Below are 22,178 nucleotides of genomic sequence, written 5' to 3' on the forward strand. Positions count from 1 at the left end.
ATCAATTTGTTACTGGAAATAATAATGTTGAAGAGACTGTCCTTGCTTCAAGTTGCACCAGGAGCGATTAGGTTGCTTTCCACAAGCACTGTGTGGAAAAGCAGATATCCTGTTTAACCGTGACATTTTGGACAAATGACGCAATCAGAGTCTTGGTATGGAAAAAAGAAGGATGAGCAGTAAGCAACGTCATGCAGTGAAAGAGTTTATTCCTTATTTATGATAACAGAATCTCACAGAACTGTAGGGGTTGGAAGGGACCTCCAGAGACCACCGAGTCCAACCCCCTGCCAAAGCAGCTCCCAGCCCAGGTTGCACAGGTAAGCATCCAGGCAGGTCTTGAACATCTCCAGGGAAGGAGACCCCAGCACCTCTCTGGGCAGCCTGAGCTAGTGCTCTGTCACTGCACTGTAAAGAACTCAATCACATTACTTGTTTGCCTTAGGTATGTAAGAAAAATAATTCTGTCTATCCTAAATGCATTTGTTAGTGATGGATGCTGACTCTCTATTTGTGAAAATATTTCTACTGGATCAGATTTTAGTCAGATGCAGTTTCAGTTGATTTGAAGATGTGAATGTTTACAAGCATGAGGAGAGCATTAAAGCTCAAGGATAAAGATGGATTATACAAATAAATTTTCTAAAGAGCGTTTTGTCCCAAATAAACAACACCGTTAGCAAATGTAAAAAGTGCATAAGGGTAGGAGCATTCAAACTGGAATTTGAGATTATTCTGGTTCAGCCAGCAGGCTGTTATGGGTGGGAATTGAACCATTTTTCTCTCTTCAAATTCAGGAGTTGGAGGCATGGAGTGGAGTATAACACAAGCACTGTTTCTTTGAGGAGCTTTGCTCTCATTTCTGCTACATGAACTAAAGTCCAAAAACATGAGTAACGAATACTCAGCCATGGGAATTTCAGGTAAGTTACAGATAAAATCACTGAGGCTTTGATTTCATAACAGATAAAAGTGATTGGAAAGAAGCTGTGCTCATTATTCCTCATTGAGAAATCTGGTTTTCATAGAGACTGCAGAGGGGTACAGTTAAAATGCCTGTTGAGATTTCTTGTCCATGGCTCAGCAATTTACCAGCCTTAAAGGTAATGGCTATCTTTATTTCCTCTGCTTATTCTGCAGGCCCTGTAAGAACAGACAGAGAGAAAAGTGATCAGATGAGCTCATAGTTATGAGATTCATATTTGTTAGGTCTTTAACAGCCCACAGCAGCGTAGAAAGACATGGTTTTGCATCATGGGCTCAGCTCCTGATGATTTTCAGCTATACTCCAAAATATATCTCAAGGGAAAATCTTGAAATGAAGAAAACAAAGCAGAACATACCTGAACAGACAACACTGGCATCTTCACTGTGACCACAGTTATGTCTTGACCAACCACTGTGGGAGCATTCCCATATATAAGCTTCGTTCCCTCTGCACTGCACATCATCCAGGAAAATAATCCCAGAGCCTTCCCCAAACTTTGCAGCTTCTGGTGCTGAGATGGGCTGCCCACAGCCCAGCTGCCTGCAGACAACTCGAGCATCGTTGATATCCCACCAGTCGTCGCAGACTGTTCCCCACTGCCCTTTGTAAAAAATTTCTACGCGTCCCTCACACCGGTTGCCACCATTCTCCAGCCGCAGAGCTACTTCTAGCAAAGACAGAGCAGAAATAAATGTCAAGAGGAATTTCTGAAAGTGTGTCCAAGGTTTTCCCTCCTTGCTATGTGTTGAGTAGCGACACAGACCGGTTTGCAATCAGTAACAAGTTACGAATTTACACACTTCACATTCTTCTTCAAAGTGGCTTCCTGACATTTGAGGCCTCCATAATCACCTATATCTTTTGAAATACTGCAGTGTGGAACTTGTCCATCCTCCTCAAATGTTATCTTTTTCCCCAAGACTTGGCATCAAACAGGAGCAAAATGTCCCTAACAGCAGATACCCGATTTTTAGAATGATCAGTTAAAGAAGTGATCAGACTTACCCGGTGTTCTGGCTCGCCTAGAAGCTGTGGATTAGGAATAAATATGAGAAACTTAATTTCAGCAGCTTCAGTTGTATTTCAGAAGAAATAATTGTCAACAGTAGCAGAACAAATACAGAACAAAACTTTGCATTATCTGGTGAGAATCTCTCTCATATTGTCTGACTTGTTCTAAAATTAAGTGACTTTTTATGCATTATCTTTAATTACCTTGATCAAGACAAACACTTAACTTGTGTTGAAAAGATAGAGTAAGATTTAATTGTTTAGGAATGACTTCTAAAAGTAAATTCTTGTGGGAGTGCTGTGCCCCTGTAGCCCAAAGTGTGATATGTCCACCAAGCCACCAAGTATTTCCTCCTCTGGTATCCTGCAGAGGACATAACACTCCTCTCTGCACTCATATCAGTGTCACTGACTGATCACCAGGAGCATCCCAGACCAGAAGACACATGGAAGAAAACAGAAAGAGGGGGCTGAGTTCTTGATTTCTGCCTCACCATACTTTTCATTTACAGCTCTACTGGCTTTGTTGCTATTAGCCTTGCCTCGGGCTGATGATTAGATACACAATTTACACAACGCAGAGTTTTACTTAAATAAATTGAACCATTCCACTTTTACCTGAGCAACGCACACTGGCATCTTCTCTGTGCCTACAGTTATGTGTGGCCCATCCTCTGTGAGAGCATTCCCACAGGTAGGATTCATTTCCATGGCACTGCACATCATCCAGGAAAATGTCCCCTGCCCCTGGACTGAAATGGGCTTTTCCCAGTGCAGAGAGAGCATCTCCACATCCCAGCTGCCTGCACACAACCTGAGCATCATTTATGTCCCAGAAATCATCGCAGACGGTCCCCCAGCTTCCCTTATAGTAGATTTCCACACGCCCTTCGCATCTGTTTCTGCCATCTATCAGCCTCATGGACACCTCTGTGAAAAAGAAGAGAGGAGATAAGACTCTGAAGGCTCCTGAACTGCAAAGTTAAAATTCTGGAGTAGTTCTGGAGCTGATTCAACATGTTCTTCTGGCTATTGTATTCTGTCGTGGCCTTTCCTCCCCAAGGAAGGTGAAGGCAGCACTGATAAGTGCCAGCTGACCTTGGGTCAACATGTTTGTACTCATGTGCCGTTTCCTGGTTCACCCTTGGAACCAAGGCTCATTGCTGGGCTTGGCAGTGTTTACAGTTGCCTAAATCAGGTTTTCATTCCCAGTTTAATTCCTGTTATGAGATTAATAGCAATGAAAGAAGTAACCTGCATTAGATAAACACTAGTGGGCATTATCTCTCAATTTATTAACAACAGAGTGTTACAAGAATCAAAGTTTTCCTCATAGAAATGGAGCTGTCCAAGATGAGGTTAATCAAGTCAAAGCAGCACAGTGGGGCCATGACTTTCTATTAACTAAATTATCTATTCTCCAAGAGCTTTAATGGCACTTACTGGGTTCTGAGTTTTATTAAAACATGGAAAAAAAGGTCTTTCTGTGTGTGTGTGTGTTTGTGTGTGTTCTGTACCTCCATCCAACAGATGGAATATTAAAAATACTGATTAATGGGATACCTTTTCTTTTATATAACCATGGATTTAAAGCAACCTAGTCCAGTGAAGACTTTTTACACTCCTAAAGTCCAAATCAGAACATGTTCTGTAGTCATCTGTGGTCATGCTTTAGAAAATTACAGACAGAAACTATTGAATAAGTATGAAATTGAAATTACCGGGTATTTCAGTTCCTGTCGAAGCTGTGATGGGAAGAAACAGACAAAATGCACATTTCAGTCATCAATGTTTCCAAAAGTAATTAATTTTTAAGAGCTTCTTTTAAGAACTTTTGATGCTCCAACTTCGTTTACAATGTCTATTTCAGAAAGTGTTCAATGACTGGTTAAATAATCTGTTTCTGAAGATAATAAAAAATGGTGAGACATAAGATTGTAATATGATTTTCCTTGCCAGCAACTTGAAAATCGATAGGGATTAGGATAGAGCTTTGGAACTTCTTATACCATCTGACAGAGGCAGAAAGTTTCCAGGGTTAAACTTAGGTAAGGACCTAAGACTGCCAAAAGTCTAAGCTCATCTTTCTTCAGGGGGATCTAGCAAAACCCTGGTTCCTTCTCTTCCTTTCTTCCTGCCCCTAGACTTAAAGGGTTGTGACTCTACACTTTTAGTTAAGATCCTGATTATCTCACTCAAATAAATAAATTGCAGCACTCAATAGAAGCTTTGTCAAGGAGAGGCGTGTGGGATTAGTCCCTTAAGCTTGTGAGAAATTGCCTATGAGAAAGCTTGTTGGTTCTGTAAGGGCAGAAAGAGCCTCAGGATTATTTTCTGGTGCTCCTTGGTAGTCTGGTAGCAAGCAGAACTGGTTAATATGAATTACAAGTGATTAAAATAATGTGGTGGCAGCGCAGAAGTAGTGACTGAGTGACACTGATTAAAATGCTCTAAAAGTTTTTGAAGCTTTTCTGGGTGGAAGTTTGCAATAACAAATTTTGATCGTGTAAGAAAAGAGGGAAATCCTCTTTGTAGTAAAGGGTCTTGTTCCCAGCATCAGAACCACAGCTCTGTTGAGAAAATTTTTTGAGATCGGGGGAGCAATTTTCAATTTGACAAAATTTGAAATGAAACCCAATATTTCTCTTCTCGATAAAGCAAATATATCAGTGTGTACCTGAGCAAATGACGCTGGCATCGCGCCGGCTGTCACACTCCTCTCTATACCACCCCCTGTGAGAACACTCCCACAGGTAGTTCTCATTCCCACTGCACTGCACATCATCCATGACAATATATCTCGGGCCGTGAGTAAAGGTGACATTTCCTGAAGATGATACAGCATGTCCACAAGCCTGCTGGTTACAGACAACGTCTGCATCATTTATATCCCAGGAATCATCACAAATGGTCCCCCAGGCTCCTTTGTAAAGGATTTCAACACGCCCTTCACACTGGTTCCATCCATTCACCAACCTCACTGACATGTCTTTGAAAGAAAAAAGAGAGTTTCACTGAACCTTCATTGTAAGACAAAATCAGAGGCTCATAGGGGTCAGAAGGGACTTCAGAGATCTTGGGACTGGCCCCAGAGCAGGCTGTTCTAGGTCCTGTCTAAGGGAGTGTGGAGTATCTCTAAGGGTGGAGATCCCACAGCTTCTCACGGGCTCTGTTCTAGTGTTTGCCCATTTCATGGACAAAAAGTCATTCTTTTTGATCAAATTGGATTTTCTCCAATTCTGACGTGCTCCTGTTGTTCCCTCTTAACCTCCTGCTGTGCACCATCTTCTCTATAATTTCAGCTTATTGTAGACAGCAACAAAATGTCCCCTTCACAGTCTCAAGACTGAACAAACCCAAGTCCCTCAGCAACTCCTTGCACATCTAATTCTCCTTCCCCTCGACCATGTAACTGGCTTTGATGGGCTTGCTTATGATAGAACTAGATGATCTTGGTGGTCTTTTCCAGCCTTAATGGTTCTATGCTTCTACAGTTCTGTGCTCCAGGATGCCCTTGACTCTCTTGTACAGAGAAGCTGCACTCTTGCACTGGGCCTGAGGCTACAGGTGTGTCTCACCAGTGCTAAGCAGAGGGGAAGGACTGCCTCCCTTGAGCAGCTGCCAGCACTCAAAGGGCACAGTGCTGGCTCACAGTCAATTTCTTGTCTGCCAGGAAGCCCAGATCCTTCCTGGCAATGCTGTGGTCGACGCAGCTGGCTCTCCACCTGTAAGCTGCACTTCATAACCTCAGCTGACACATAATGTCAAAGACATTTTTTTGCTAAAGAGGAATTACGGTGGTACACAACAAAGACAGATTTCCGTGCCACGCTCATTTCACTAGTTAGGTGTGCACATTCATTTCCAACCTACCTAGAAACTCCTGTTTCTCAGAGTCCCTGGGGCAAAGCCATGCTCCTTAAGCCACTATATCTGAAGATAGTGACGTTCCTGAGTATTTCAAGCTCTGCAACACAGGATCCCAATGCTGATGATCTGAGCGAACTTTAGGTGTGAACTTTCGTGTAACTGTATATGCAAAGACAAGCCTTATTTGTCTGGAGTTAACATTTTGAGGGATATGAATTTGGCAAGTTCTTGACTTTATTCTGCATTTAACATTAACAGAACAAGACAGCTGAGCACATGTTCATTATGTGTGCAGTAGGGGTCTATTATTTTAAGGGGGGGCCCCAACCAACATGCAGAGAGCAATGGCCTGTCTTTTCAGTTAAAATCTATCATTGTTTTTAGCTGTACAAATTCAGTTCTAAAATATCAAAACGTTGACATTGAAGAGAATGACATAAATTTAGGACACCTACCTGTCACTTCAGATCCTGTGGAAGCTGCAAATGACAAAAAAAAAAAAAACAACCTCATTTTTAGGGAGTTTTCAGATACTAAATCTTTCTATGAAATGTCACATTGCACATGATGCTGAGAATAGTACTGAAGCAGTGCTATACAGATTAATTCTCTTTGTGTGGAGACTGTTACACAGGTCTACAACACAAGTTAGATCAGTTCTGAAATATATAAGCAAATGTCTTTGGGGGAAAACATGAATTATGAATTCACAAAGCTTTTTAGTGATAAAAATATGATAAAAGAGATAATGTAATCACTAGAAAAGAACCCCAAGATAAGCAAAGTAGAAACAAAGGAATTGATCTAAGTACTACAGAGGAAATTCTACTAGGAATTAGAAATACTCTGAGAAACTGAAGAGACCACTGATGGCTAACATTTCCCTTTCAATGGTTCCGTACTGGCTTTCAGAAAATTTGGGTTAATGGGGAAACTCATGCAAACAGTAGTGAGAAGAGAAAAACTGAAGGTCTAAGGTATTCTCTGAAGTGCATGACGAATCCCACGTCAAGGCCAAGGGTTTCTCATAGTGTATAAATTCAGAGTGCTGGCTTTCTGTAGGCCTGTTTCTAGCATGCATTTCAGTGCAGTCTGTGCTGCATGACTTCTATTAACTAGTGCAGGATGAGTGCAGAATGACACACAGAGTTGAGCTGATGGGTGATCAAACGGGCTGTTTGTTACTCATTGTGACAGTGAGGACCACTGTTTGTTCCACCTCCAACACAATGGCACCTTTGTGTTAAAGTCCACAAAGGCAAGCAGTGCCAGGTGCCACCAGCACCAGGCTGGACCTGTCCTCTGTTCCTACTCTGGCACTTCTCCCATAGGATGGCTCTGTTTGCTGACCTGCTGGTTACACATTAACCAACAGAGAAGGAACATCCGCAGCCCAAAGGGAGCAGGACATACTGACAGATGGACAGAAGCAGTTGGTAAATGGTTGTACTCCACCTGGTAGTTCTCTTGGAGTGTTATTCTGTTTTTGTGGAAAGACCAACCTAGCCTGATGTATCTATGGGGTGTACGTAGCAAGTTTTCAACTAATTTACAGATTTTTTTTGTAGTTAATTCCTGTAGAAATCATTAACACACAGTGCTGAATAATAAGAAAAAGCGAGTATTAAACAGAACTAATGTTATAGGTGAAAAAATAGCTTCAAACACGAAAGTTGTGCCTGTTTTTTGAGAAGCAGTCATGGTGAGGAGCATGGTGGCCAGGACAGGGCTGTTCCTCATGCTCTGACTGGCCATGGCATGGAGCACTGTGGGTGGGTACATGGAACACACCTGAGCAAACAACACCAGCATCTTCCACGTGTGCGCAGTTATGGACTGACCACCCTCTGCTGGGGCACTCCCAGAGGTAAGCCTCGTTCCCTCTGCACTGCACGTCGTCAAGCAAGATCTCTCCTGAGCCTTGGCTAAAATTGGCATTTCCTGGGGCAGAAACAGCCCTGCCACAGCCCAGCTGGCTGCAAACCACCTGGGCATCCTGCAGGTCCCACGAGTCATCACAGACAGTGCCCCAACTGCCCTGGTAATGGACTTCAACACGGCCCTCACATCGGTTCCTCCCATTCACCAGCCTCAGGGACACGTCTTTGGAAGGCCAAAAGTGAGAGAGTTAGTTATTTAGGAGGGATACTCACATACCACCAGGTTTTAAGTAGGTTATTACACATTTGAGACAATAGTATGTACTATCCAAAGAGAGTGGGCAATTGGCCAAAAATGTTTATCAGTCTTTTTTTTTTTTCGATGCAAAATTGTGGAGTTTAACTGATATGAACACATTAAACACTTGAAGACACAGCACATTCTTAACACAAGAGGTTGTGATTAATGTATGATATGGTTAAATCTTGTGGGGATGCATATTCAGAAATCTTTGATATACATACATCAAAATCATATCCTAACAAAGGTGCTTGGAAATACTCTTCTTCACAAACTGTACATACTGAGAGACTACAGTGGGTAAAATGACTTAGCCAGTAAACTGGGTAAAGAAGTATGAAATGAAAATTACCAGGAATTTCAGACATCAAAGAACCTGAAATAAAAGAAAGAACAGCGTGAGGAAGATCACTTTTTAAACAACCTTTCATGAAACAAAGTGAGCAGAAAAGATCCCTCTTTGTCTATACTGCTCTAAAAGGGAGCACAAAACCAACCCTCAGCACATTGGGATTTTGTCTTTATAAGCTAATCTATATTTTCAAATGTATGGTGCTATGTATTTTCACACTGAGTAATATGTCTCACGAAAGACCTGATTTCACACAACTTATGGAAATCAGTGGTTATTTTCTCAATCATCTTAGGAATAGTTGGCTGATTAATGCTTTAGTTAGGAAGCAATGGGAATGGCCAGATGGACAGGTCTTGGAATGGCATTATACTCTACAGAAAGAAGGAAACATAACTCACTAATTGAGCTAATTATTTGAAGATCTTGAATGTGAAAAATAATGGGTGGGTTATAGTACTCTCTTAAGAAGTATTTGCTGAAATGCAGAGGAATTGTTTGGGGATGCCCTATAGAGCTTGATGATGATTTTTGTAGTTCAGCTCCCTTTTGCTGAGCACCAGGACCTCATTCTGGCTTATACTTAGAACCACTATTGATCACTGATGTCAATAATTCTAAAGTTACCTGCACAGATGACACCGGCATCTTCCTGATGAAGGCAATTGGTGATGAGCCATCCACCATGGGAGCACTGCCAGAGGAGAGCTTCATTCCCTTGGCACTGCACTTCATCCAGCAGGATGTCCCCTGTGCCCTCACCAAACTGGGCTTTCCCCACAGCACTGGTGGCCCGGCCGCATCCGAGCTGGGCGCAGACCACGTCAGCATCATTCATATCCCAGGAGTCATCACAAACTGTTCCCCATGCTCCATTGTAAAATATTTCTACACGGCCCTGGCATTGGTTCTGCCCATTCACTAGCCTCAGGGACAGTTCTTTGGGAGACAAAAGGAAATTAGATCAACTGTTAGAGTGGTTGCTGTATCTTTGGGACCGTGAAGCTACCAGAGGAAATGCGCTACAGCAGCTTTCCAAGGAGCATGTAAGCAAGGAAAGAGTACTTTGTCCTATTCTGCTCACCAGACTTGAGTTCCTGAGATTGCAGACCTGATTTTAAAACATTATCCAAGGATGAGGCATTAGAGCATCCCTGTGGCAGTTACATTAGAGTTATATTGACACAAAGACATCCTCGTCTGGATGGGACTCCAGCATGGCAGACTGTGTTTCTCCTGATCATCAGTGAATGAAATAAGGAAGCCAGCACTCACAATGTAGTAGCAGAAGGTCACTGCCTACAGTATTTCACTTTTCAGCTTACTGTAAGGAACAGATCTGCCAGCCCTGGTGTGTCCAAAGCAATAATTTTGACCCAAGCTGTGTCAAACCTGCCACTTGTGTGCAGCTCACCATGCATTTACCAGAGCTTCTACCTGCTTGCTTGTGTCCTCTTTCAACGCTTCATATTTAGTCTAATTTCAGTGCAATGGAAAACAAAAATTACTTATCCTATGTATTTTCTCCAACAGTACATTAAAATACAACACAATATATGCTTTCTACATTGCATTAAAAACACACATAAGATATGAATGGAATCACCAGCCCTGAATGGCATCACCAGCCCTTCAGTCCCACTAACTCCCAAGATATCTGCCAGGTAGAGTGAGCTTTGCTACGAGCTGCAAAATGTTCAATATTGTTTTTAGAAGAAAACACGAGAGAGGAAGGTAGGGCTGAGCAGCATTAGGCACAGTACCTGACCCCTGCAGACGCCCTCCAAGCAGCAGTAGCATCCACACGATGGTCAGTGTGAAACCCATTTTGACTGGGATCCCTGTCATGCTTGTAAAACCTGATTCAGAATTTATAAGCATGTAGTTTTAAAGGGGTGTGTTCTGTAGCTTGACCAGACTGATTTTATTAAAGTAAATTAGTGCTTTCATACAATAGGGATACTTTTAACTTTTGAAAACATTCTCTAGATTTTTTTTGGCAGGACTTTGTTTATAATAGCTTGAATTTTCTATCACCTTATCATTTCAATCCCTTCTCTTCTCTGGACATACTGGCTAAACTCTCCCTTTCATGGGTCCAATGGCTCAAGAGGAACCAACTGTGTGCAGCCAGGGAGAAAATCAGTGAAACCAAGCAAAAAATGCTGGCAGATTTTCTTCACGTCTCCGTTTTTCCCCTGTCCTGAAGTTGAGGCAGGTGGCTGCTGCATTCCCATCCTCTCTCATCTGCACCAGATGGCCACAGCTGTGTGACTCCGCTTGGAGCACCATTGGAGGCTGTGCCCTCTATCCTCCTACAGTCTGCATTACTGCAGCAGTGGGCTGCATTATCTGCTGGAAAAAAGGCTTCTTTTTTTTTTTAATGCATTGTCCAACACCCATTCAGACTGTGTTTTAGTAGCTACTGGGCATTTAAACTATTAATTTTCTGTATGGTCTGTAAGATTCCTCCTGGCCTCCTGACTCAGCCTTTGGGAAGCTTTTCATGTGATTCCTAGATTAAACCCTTCAGGTTTGGTAGAGAGAAGAGCACTTGTCTTCCTCTGCATCATGTTCCTTAAAGACATCCAACAAACGCTTATGAAACAAAGAAGTCTTGTTCCACACTGGCACAGCTCACCCCAAATATTTACCTGACGTGCACTGGGACAGCTTCCAAAAGCATGCTTCCCAGGTGCCCAGGAGCTCAAAGAGAAAGAGGAGCAGCAGGTTTTGGCCATCCTGCATCTGGGGCCTCACAGTTGGATGACTACATCTGAGGACAACACAGCTAGAGGATGTCACTGGGCGAGTCTGCTATAGCCACCCAGCCAGGGTGATGGCACCAAAGAATTATTCTTTAAGGAACTAAGGAAAACCTCTGGATCAGACACCCTTGTCTTGCTGGTGACTTCAACTTGCCAGATATTAATGGGGAATACCACAGAGCTGATACAAACAGGTCCAGGAGATTCCTAAGATACCTTGATGATAAGTTCTTGGTGTGGATACTAGCTGAGCTAATTAGGAAAGCTTGTAAAAATAGATTCTTATGGGAGAAGTGACAACTATTGGCCATTTTGGCCACAGTGACCATGAAGTAGTTGAGTTTAAAATCTGCTGTGTCAGGTGGGGATTGGGGAAAGGCTCTGCACCAGGGGGTGTTGAGCACAGAACAGCTGCCCAGGGCAGTGGGCACAGTCCCAAGCTCCCAGAGCTCAGGGAGTACTGAGACACCACCCTCAGATATAGGGTTTGGGTGGTCCTGTGTGGAGCCAGGGTTGGGCTTGATGCTCACTGTGGGTCCCTTCCAACTTGGGATATTCTATGATTCAACTATTCCAGCCCTCATAAAGAAGGAGGAGGGAATAAGAAGACATAGAGAAGATACAGTTTCTGAAAAGTTAAAGAAAAAAAAAAAACAAGAGGAAGAAGACAACAGTTATTCAAACTTGTCTTCTTAAGAACAGTGCCAGTGCAATTCATTTCTACTTTGCAGCTTGGGACTAATTCACTTATTTGAGAAAGAACAAGGAAAAAGCTGCTTCGATGTGTACAAAGCAGTCCAGGGCAAAAGAGGTGATTCAAGTGTTATTCCAGCATATGAAAACAGATGTCACTTCCAGTGACCTAGCTGGGCTTCCTCAGCTTAGCATGACTTTGTAAAAATATGTTTTTCATGTCATAGTTCTTGAGCCTGAAATAGAAAATCTCCCAAAATACACAAACGACTGTGAGAATTTCAGTATTGCCTGGGTTTCTTTTCAGCAAGATAAAAAAAACTTGCCCAAATAAATAAATAAAAATAAAAAACAAGTTTTTATTGAAATAAAGAAGAACGAACAAATCAGGAAAACCAGCTATCCCTGCTATCCCAGCTATACCTGACTTGGAACCGTGAGATGAAATTTGAGTTTAATTCTGTATTTCTGGCCACTGTCAATTAATATCTGTGGGCTTGTGTGGTGAGGCATGGGGAGAGAGCAATGAAAACAAGAAAGACTGTGGTTCTCACCCATATTCTGCAAAATCATATTAGCTCTTCTAAGTCTCAATCTACAGAACTTGGGGATTTGTTACAAACAACTGGAAAGTGGATCTGTTTGTTAGCTATGGGACCAAAACAAAATAATGTTTATTTATACCCTTTTATAAATATTTTCATAATATGTTCCTGGGAAGAAGGCTTACAGAGTCGAATTCTCTGCTCCATAATCCAAAATTAGAATAGAAAGATAAACAGGAGAGTAAAGCACGGGAAATTTAGCATACAAACAAGCAAACAAGAGCAAGTTCCTGGGCTTTGCTTTAACCCCAGCACTGGACACATAGATTACATGATTGCACTTGGAAAATCACACTGGCAGAAAGCCAGACTGCTATGGCTCCATCCTCTCTCCACGAAACATCTCCAGATACCACCTTGGGGGGTTGTTGCATTCTTATCAGATCTACAAGCACTTCTAGTTTCATGGGATGTACATACATGGTACAGTTCATTAATTACCTTCTCTCAGCTCAGATCACGCTGCAGAGGCTGACACTCACATTTCAGCACAGTGCTGCAAAACGTTTAGTTGATGCTGGGGCAGTTGGTTGAGTGAATGAGATCAGACTGCATAGCTAAGTACATGCCACTGAATGACAAACACAAGGAAAAAATTAAGTAAACTAATACCAAAGTCAGACAGTTATTCAGAGCAAAGGCCTGCCAAGTGATGGTTGGTTGGTCTTCTCTGAAGGAGGAGCAAACTCCAGGGAGCTCATGTGAACAAAAGCAGCGCCGGATTTTGGTACCACTGACCCACACAAAGCAGATAACCCAACACCCCAAAGAGGTCAAATAAACAGTTTTAGTTTGCATTTTGGTTTTAATTCCCTGTATTTTCAGCTAGGACATAAAAGGCAGAAATCCAGAACCTTGCTTTTCATGTTTTTATGCACCAGTGGTAAATGCTTATGTGGGATTTGGTTGTTTCAGCATGTTTAAATCTGATTTATGAATGTATGTTACACACTCAGAAGGTCTGGGTAAGTTCTGACAAGTCAGACTCCTCACAACCACAAAGCAAAGCAAAGCTACTGTGAGGAGAAAAAAATGAAATAATGTTTTTTGTGATTGGCAACCAAAAGGGTTAAAAAATGAAGAAGGATATTTCTTCTGGAAAGGAGGTGTGAGATTTCTTTGGACAGTGAGATGACAGTTCGGTGAGACCCTAGAAATCCTCTGATTGAAGTTGAGTCTCTTGAATGAGATTTATAGTTTTACTTGGTTTAGGCTGTATCCAAAAGCTGCTGAGTCAGTGGGAAGGCTTCCAATTGATTTGACAAGATTTTAGATCAGATTGTGTAGTTCAAAAATTGCAAACAAAACACCTTCAACAGCTCAGTGTTTTTTAATTTGGATTTCTTTGATGTACTGAATAGAAAATTGAATGAAAAAGCATCAACAAAATGCACCTAAAGAAAAAAGGTGAGAATATTTTTTTCCCATGGCCAAGAAAGTGGGAGCAAGAACTAATGGGTTTGAACAGCAAGAAAGAAAAATGAGAGGTAGCATTTTGAAAAGGTTTTCAACAGTGATGTTAGTTTCATTTGTGGGCCTTGTTTAGCAAGAGGAGAGATTGCCTAGGCCAAATGGAGGTTCTGGAAGAGTTTGGCAAAATTTATTAGGAAGATATAGGGGTGGTGATGATGAGGGTAATACACAGAGACTAGGTCAGTCATCTGCTTTGGAGGCAACACTGGGATGAGGGTACCAACAGATAATTCCTCTGAAGGCCCCAGAACAATGTGAGTCACGTAGTGTTTATGTGCGACACTCAGGAGAAAGTACTGGAAAACCAAAAGAGAGGGCATTTCTACATCAGGCATCACCAGTCTGCTCTCTGGCTTCCTAAGGGCAGAAATTGTCTGTCAATTTGCACATGCTTGGCAAGTTTTCATCCAACAGACCACACTTCTCAGCAGAGCAAAGTATTCATTTGTATTTTAATCACATGGACATTCATTTGAAACCAAAAGAGTGAATTATTGCTTTGTAAACATTCCTTCCTTTGATTTTAGATGACACTCCTCATGCAACAGAATTCTTCAGCTTGAAAATCTCTCCATTTATAAATAAGCACAGATCTATTATTGTTCCAGTTAATTTTTTAGCATTAAAAACAAGCTTCACACAACTAGAGTATAGCTACACCACCAAATGGCCTATTTCTTCACCCAGAGCTAGGTCTTCCTCTCTTTTAATAAACCTTGAAATACTTGTTAGTGTTTCATTTGTGTTTTTTTCTCCAGCTGACAGCATTTTAAGGTGTTCTTAGGAAGACGTGAGAAGATAACTAAAGAGAAATATTATATAATGGCTGCACCAAGCAGCTTGTGAAATGATTGTTGAAACTATTCCTAAATCATTTAAGAGGAGTTAGGATTACAGTTATTTTGCAGCTTGTAACAGGCTAGGATTCATTCCATCACAGCTTCTTACAAATGGCACATATGTGATCGTTGTCAATGAAGAACTTTGGTGGCTCACGTGATGCGATTGTCTTCTAATTGGCCTTTGTTTCATATTATTCTCTGCAAAAGTGGTTTCTTCACTGCACGCTTGAGCAGAAAGCCAGCAAGAACAAAGACAATGACGGCCAGGATGGCAACAGCAGCCGTGAGAGGTCCGAGCACATTAACAGCAATGGGAACCTTGGGAGGAGGCACGGAGGCATCCAGCTCTGTGAGGGAAGAGAGAAGCATTTGGTCTTGTGGTGCTAAGGAGGAGGGCACAAAGAGCTGCTGTGCTATAAATGATGTTTCCTAGATCACAGTCGGAAGGTAAGTTCTAATTTCATTGCCCTTTGGACAGGCTTTTTGATAGCAAGGATGGCAACTAAGCAAGCATCATGAGCAGAAGACTACTGAAGGAATTAAACTTTCTGAAGAAATCTGTGAATGTAATTCTCAGGAGCAGAGCTGGTAATAGGCTCACACAACCAGACTGGAGCTAATTAGTCCAGTGGAATTATGGCATTACACTGGGTTACTGTTTTGGGACATCCAAAGCAGTTCTCATTTTTTCATGCATGGAGGTGAAAATAGTTTGCAAGGTGTTGAAAGAAGAAGGATCTTGTAGACAGAGATCTATGTTCTTGACTCAACAACTCTGCTCATGGCAGAGGGGTTGAAAATGGATAGTCTTCCAACCCAACCCATTCTTTGATTCTACGATTCTGTGATTCTGTGACATTTGAGGTAAACAATTATTTCCTGCTTATGGTGAAGTTAGCATAAGCAAATTTCAAGGACAGATGTCAGAAACAGACAGAAATATGTTGAGTTTGTTTTTTTTCATGAAGAACTACGTAGTGTTAGAGTAAATATGAGAGAAATTTAATTGACTTTACCAGTATTCCTGTTCTGAACATCTCCTTGTCGAAGCTTCAGGGGTCCGACAATGACATCTACTTTTTCCTGGGCAGAACTTGCCTCTCTCTCCTCCCTCTTGGAGCGGCTCAGACAGCCCTGGTAGCAGCGGGAGGAGTAGTCACCCAGCCGGCACACTGCCAGCTCGCACCGCAGGTAGACCGACGTGTGGCGGTGAATGAACTCAAAGGCATTAAACTTGAAGCGAGCAAAGTGGCTGTAGGGGGAGTAGTATGTGGCATAGGAAGAATCCCTGACACATCTGGAATGAAATAAAGAGAATTAGGCTTGATCGATTTACACGTGCATTCCTTCATACAGTAAATTAAAACAAAAGTAATGCTACTTTTAGACTACGTCTAAATATACTTAAGTCCTATGAAGAAGCTAGTGATGGAAGTGTGCCAAGTGATAGAGAGGGGAGAGTGGGCTCCTTGCTCCACGTCTGTTCTATATGAGGCACAACAAATGGGCCTGATACTTGACCTGGTTCTGCAGATTTTATTAAAATATGAACACCTATGACATTAGATTTCTGCTGCCAGGTTTTACCACCTCATCCATCTCACTGCTCACTACCTCACTGAGTTTTGCAAAGTCAGTGAAACAAAACTTTCGTAAGGTTTATATTTCATTTATTAGGTCTTGGTTGTAAAAATAAAAAAATCTAACAGTCCATTGATAATGAGACCCAAACCAATTCACACTCTCTATTCCTTTAAAATAAATGTAGAAAGAGTACACTTAATGACTTGAGAAAGCTCTTACCCATTCTTGATTATATCATAGGCCACAGTGCTAAAATCATGAGGATCAGGTGATGCCATACACGTGTCCACAAATATCATCAGATTTGGGTCAGAGCTGTGAAGATAAGCTTGAAGGTACAAATTTTGATTCAAGTCAATGTAGTATGGAGACTCACGCACTGGCCGCAAGAACGATGAGGAATCATAAAACGAAATGTTCACAGCGTATCTTCCAAACTGATTTTCATTTACATCTACAGTATCATCAGCAACATATGTCACTTGCAGCCATGTGTTCTGTAGCATTTTGCAACTGATATGTATCTGAAGGTCCTTTTTCCTCTTTATTATGTGACCAGAAGACGTAACTTTGATTATGTTGGAATAGTTGATTGTATCATTGCTTTCCTGTAATGTAATTTAAAATGAAGAATTGCATTTCTGACACATTCCATATTCTAAGCTTTGATAAAGTAATATGCAGTTAAAAGGGTAGTTTCATATTAAGTTCTTTGAGCTAAGCTTGATGTTGGTCTTTTCTGCTCAGATGTGAATAAACTTGCTGATATTTAATATAGCAGAAATTAGTGGAAAAGAACTTCTGAATTCATGACAGAGCCAACTTGTTGCACTTCTGTACAGCGACCATGTACAATCACCCCAAACTTGCATGGCACTTACAGTGATGATTTTCCTCCCTGGAAAGTCATTTCTATTAAGCTTAGGAATTCCATGAGGCTAGGAATGCTGAACCATTTAAACCTGCAGGTCTCATTGCACTTGCCACCAAGGACCACAACAGCCCTTTCCCAACTCATTTTGGTGTGCCCCACAGTTTGCTGTGGGGCTGTAAGCGTACCTCTCGTGTCATCCCACAGCTGTCATAGGGAATGTTGAACACGACCTCTTGTGACGTGAGTGTTGGTTCACAGCCAGTGTCGTTCAGGGTGACCCCCTCTGCAGAGTAGCCCTGGGACTGGAGATAGTCCCTGCTAACCACTGCGTGCATGTAGTCTGGGAAACATGTGAGGGCTGGTGAAAGAAGAAGATATGATATATTAATGAAATAAGCTGTTTAATGATCAAAGGGTGCCACTGAACCAAATGCTGATTTTTACTTAAAGCAGTTCCAACCCAGAATATGTTCCACACATCATTTCCTTTCCCTTATATCTTTAAATACATGCACATGCTTATTTTGCAAACAAAATCTATAACAGGCTTGCCTGTTGAATTGTGGTTTTCTGATCTGAATGGGAACTTACCGATGTTGTGGTCTGCTGGAATGGAGGAGTAGTGGGCCTGAAACCCTCTAGATGTGTATCTCGAATCGCTGTGAAAGTGAATGCTCATCAGGTTTGAAGATGACGTGTATGTGAGAAAGGAACCAGCACAAATTCTCCCAAGAAGCGGAGAAGAGTGTGGGGGCCCATCGTAGATTTCAATGTAGTCATACTGGCATCTGCTGCTCTGCATCCTGAGGAACAAACATCAGCACGTGTCACTGTGTACCAGAAGCTCGGACTGACCTGCCTAGCACTTGATAAAAGCCTTCAGCACTTTGAGCTTTTGAGGCAGAGGCTTTATTCATTCTGCATGTAGTTGCAAGCAGAAAACACCTCGCTCATCCAATCTGTTCAAGCTGGATGATACTGAGAACAATTTAAAGTTGGGAAGGTTGCCTGTCTCAAAGATACTTTCAAACTCTTTTAGTAAGTTTTGGCTCTGTTATCTGCCTACAGAATCGATGATTTTACTTACGCAATATCTCTAAATGTGAGCATAACACGGAAATTATTCTCTACTTGTATTTCCCACACACAGTCAGCGTTGTTTGGATAATTTTCAGGGTGGTTCGGGCTCTGCAGAATCCCAGAGGAATTTGAAATTAAGCCACCGCAAAAATAAGGTGCTGCAAAAAGAAGTGGTAGAGAATTTATTCACAGTAACCTCTACAAAATGGAAATTTTGCTTTATGTAACTGATCTGCAGCTGCTGAAAAGCAGTTCTCCTGCTGGCTTCAGGTCATATTCCGTATGTTCCAAATCAAAACAAATATTTGGTTTTGCTGAAGGTTTAATTCCACGTTGCTGGTTCGTTGTCACATCCGTGGTGTCAGACCACCACCTTCAGGCTGCTTTGGATAGAAATAAGCACTCCAGGCAGCTGGGCAAGCCCTTAAATGTAATACCTCTTGCTTTGCCTATGATGGTGACTGCAAAATGCCAGCATGAATGCATTCTTACATTAAACATTCATAATCCTAACGGCTTCCTTGTAAGAAGCCGAGCATAAGCTCTGAACTCAATTCCTGCAGCATGGGACATGCAAAGGCAATCCCCTATTTTGTGTTCGGTGAACACTCAAGTTCTGAATTCTGCTTCTCACTGCAAAAAGAGCAGAATGAAGCCATGGCAACTCTAAAGCCAAACAGGACCCATTGTATGACAGTTCACTGTTGAACTACTGCAAGTGTGAATGCAGATGGTGAACATTTCAACTAAAACTGTATCAATTTGAAAAATGCTTTACAAGCACAGTATAAAAATCATCACACTAAAGAAAGTGTACTACACACAAGCAATTAATGTCAGTAGAGTAACAGCGTGCATGCAGTCTTGGTGTGCCTTGATGACACCTCACTTTGGGTCATTAGTTCTGAGCAAAGGAACGTGAACACCTTGGCAATACAAATACATGCACTAAGGAGTTTGAAATTGAGAACATACTTCCTAAGGTGTGATCCAACCAAAGAGACACAGGAGAGCTTGGAGAGCCTTACCTGCTTCTGGCGCCGGGGTGCTCACGGCAGCTGTAGTGGGAGAATAGGCGACACAGTTGAGCAATGATACTGAGATGAAGGAGCACCAGGATGGGGTGTTGGATGGAGGGGATGGGACATGGTGAGGAGCTCACGGAGCCAGATCCTCACCACCCACGTACCTTGGCAGATGACGCTGGCATCCTCCATGTGGCCACAGTTGTGCACAGCCCAGCCCTCATGCTGGCAGTTCAGCAGGGAGGCCTCGTCCCCACGGCACTGCACATTGTCCAGCAGGATGCGACCTGTGCCAGCACCAAAGTGAGCACTGCCTGGGGCAGCGATGGCGGGCCCGCAGCCCAACTGGTGGCACACCACCTGTGCATCCCTCAGGCTCCAGAAGTCGTCACACACCGTGCCCCAGCGCTGCCCGTCCTGCACCTCCACGCGGCCCTCGCAGATGTGTCGGCCGTTGGCCAACCTCACACGGGCACCTGGGATGTGGCACAATGAACGCCATCAGGGTGTGCCAGAGCTCCCCAGCAGAGCCCATGTCCAGGGAGCTCCCATCCCGTGGCTCATCTCATCGTGCAGAGCAAGTCCACAAAATAATGATGGCGATATCCATGCATGAATTGAGAGGGCAAACACTCCATGACCCTCTGTTGCAGTGCCCCCAGCTGCCTTAAGAAGAGAACCCCCTACTAGCGGTTTCCTTGCCCAGTAGGTTCTGGCCCCAAGATACAACCTCCCAAACTGCTAGCTCCTCCCCATGTTCTGCTTGCATCCTCCCTGCAGACACTGCTGCCAGGACTGTTTAACTGGAATAGCCCAGGGCTGGGGCAGGGAGGACACCTCCATTGCTAACTGAAGTGAGAAGGGACGTCAGGGGTACAAGGGGCCCAGTGGGTGACATTGGGCACAGTTACCTGCTCGGCTGACATTCACTGGGGAGCTTGTCTTTGCCAAAGGTATTTCTGGTACTGGGGAATTTGTCTCTGTGGTGGAGGTCACTCCTACAAATACAGAAGATAATATTATCCAAAAGAGGGCAGACACTGTGATAAGAATAGGCTGCAGACCCAGTCTCCCAGGAATGAAGTCAGGACAAATTAGTCTTCCATTATATTCCACATTGGCACAAGTTAACAGAGAGAATGGAGGTCGGTAACAGCCTATTTAAAATTATTATTAAATTGAAAGTGGTATTTACAGATGGCGATGACAGAGAAGGGCACTACTGTGGCACCTGCCCTGAGGCATGGGACACCATGGACCAGGTGAGGCCGGGGCTCTCCCCTGCAGTCTTTGTAAAAGTGGATTGTTCCAGTACCTGAACAGACAACACCAGCATCTTCATAGTGGCGACAGTTGTGTCTCCCCCATCCATTGTGACCACAATGCTGCAAGGCCAGCTCATTTCCTTGGCACTGCACATTGTCCAGCAGGATGGTGCCTGAGCCTTGACCAAAGTAGGCACTGCCTGGAGCTGCCATGGCCTGCCCACATCCCAGCTGCCTGCACACAACCTGGGCATCAGCAAGGTCCCAGAAGTCATCACAGACCGTCCCCAGCTGGCCTTCATAATACAGCTCTACACGGCCCTCACATCTGTGCCTTCCATTGACCAGGTGGAAGTTGGTTCCTTTGGGAGAGAGGGAATAGAGCAAAAAGTTGGATGAGTTGTTTGGGAATGACCTGTAGAAGTTGCTTATTCCATTCTCCTTGCTCAGTGTACCTCCATTCCCAGTGTGGGCCTGTCTGGCCCAGTCTTAACCATCTGTGTGGACAGACATGGTGGACAGAGACCACATTTTTTCTTCCCAGAGCTGGGAGGTATCCTCCAGAGCAATTGAGTGTACAAAGTTAGATCGAGGGCATTTAGGTTCTTGGTGAGTGGCACTGGGCAGTGTTACCTGCTGTACTGTTTTCCACTGGGGAATTTGTCCATGTCAACAATATTTCGGGTACTGAGGAACTCGTCTCCACTGTGGAAGTGATAGGTGTGGAGGCACTCAGTCCTGCAAATAGAGAAGATAATACCACTCACACCAGGATTGGTTGTATAAAAGGTGTGTCTAATGCAGGCTACAGACTCCATTCCTCAGGAATGAAGTCAGGACAAATTAGTCTTCCATTATATTCCACATAGGCACAAGTTAACAGAGAGAATGGAGGTGGGTAATAGCCTATTTAAAATTATTATTAAATTGAAAGTGGTATTTACAGATGGCGATGGCAGAGAAGGGCACTAATGTGGCACCTGCCCTGAGGCATGGGACACCATGGACCAGGAGAGGCCGGGGCTCTCCCCTATAGATTTCTGCCCTGGAGCTGGGAGCTGTGGGTTTGTAGGCAGATGTAGGTCTTGTTCCCATTAAAACTACTGGAGCATTCCTGCAGCAACACAGCTCCTTCTGAGAAGCAGCTGGGTGCTGGTTGATGTGGAACGTGCTGCAGGGCCAGGGGTGCACAACACACCTACTGGATAGGGCCAATCCATAGAACTTAGTACAGATGTCGGGTAAGAAAAACATGTCACTTAGTACAGCTCTGAAGAATATGTGCATACAGAAATAGACATATCCCAGCAAGTCATATTACTGTCTTGGTGGAAGGATGCCAGAACAACAGTACACTTGAATGTATATATTGGGTATTCTTTATAGAAAAAGACTTTAGAATAGTATACTGTTCCAGTACCTGAACAGACAACACCAGCATCTTCATAGTGGCGACAGTTGTGTCTCCCCCATCCATTGTGACCACAATGCTGCAAGGCCAGCTCATTTCCTTGGCACTGCACATCGTCCAGCAGGATGGTCCCTGAGCCTTGACCAAAGTAGGCAC

The 22,178-nt window shown here is 43.1% G+C and overlaps 2 protein-coding genes across 2 annotated transcripts; both read right to left on the reverse strand.

The window, feature by feature from the left end:
- Positions 1–407: 407 nt before the first annotated feature.
- Positions 408–10,234, reverse strand: LOC136054897 (deleted in malignant brain tumors 1 protein-like). Its single transcript, XM_065746402.1, has 10 exons — positions 10,166–10,234; positions 9,030–9,341; positions 8,403–8,426; positions 7,661–7,972; positions 6,325–6,348; positions 3,721–3,744; positions 2,618–2,929; positions 1,994–2,017; positions 1,344–1,655; positions 408–1,143 (listed from the first exon to the last, which is right to left on the reverse strand). Exons 1-10 carry the CDS (start codon positions 10,227–10,229, stop codon positions 1,130–1,132), a joined length of 1,422 nt encoding a protein of 473 aa, XP_065602474.1. The 5' UTR covers positions 10,230–10,234; the 3' UTR covers positions 408–1,129.
- Positions 10,235–14,376: 4,142 nt separating this feature from the next.
- Positions 14,377–21,092, reverse strand: LOC136054890 (deleted in malignant brain tumors 1 protein-like). Its single transcript, XM_065746390.1, has 10 exons — positions 20,662–21,092; positions 20,258–20,344; positions 19,511–19,822; positions 19,350–19,379; positions 18,329–18,479; positions 17,833–18,044; positions 17,427–17,599; positions 16,587–16,975; positions 15,800–16,080; positions 14,377–15,130 (listed from the first exon to the last, which is right to left on the reverse strand). Exons 1-10 carry the CDS (start codon positions 20,822–20,824, stop codon positions 14,970–14,972), a joined length of 1,959 nt encoding a protein of 652 aa, XP_065602462.1. The 5' UTR covers positions 20,825–21,092; the 3' UTR covers positions 14,377–14,969.
- Positions 21,093–22,178: the final 1,086 nt, after the last annotated feature.

This window comes from Cyrtonyx montezumae, unplaced genomic scaffold, assembly GCF_038088225.1.
Source record: "Cyrtonyx montezumae isolate F1298 unplaced genomic scaffold, pur_monq_1.0 scaffold_4, whole genome shotgun sequence".
Taxonomy (NCBI): Eukaryota; Metazoa; Chordata; class Aves; order Galliformes; family Odontophoridae; genus Cyrtonyx; species Cyrtonyx montezumae.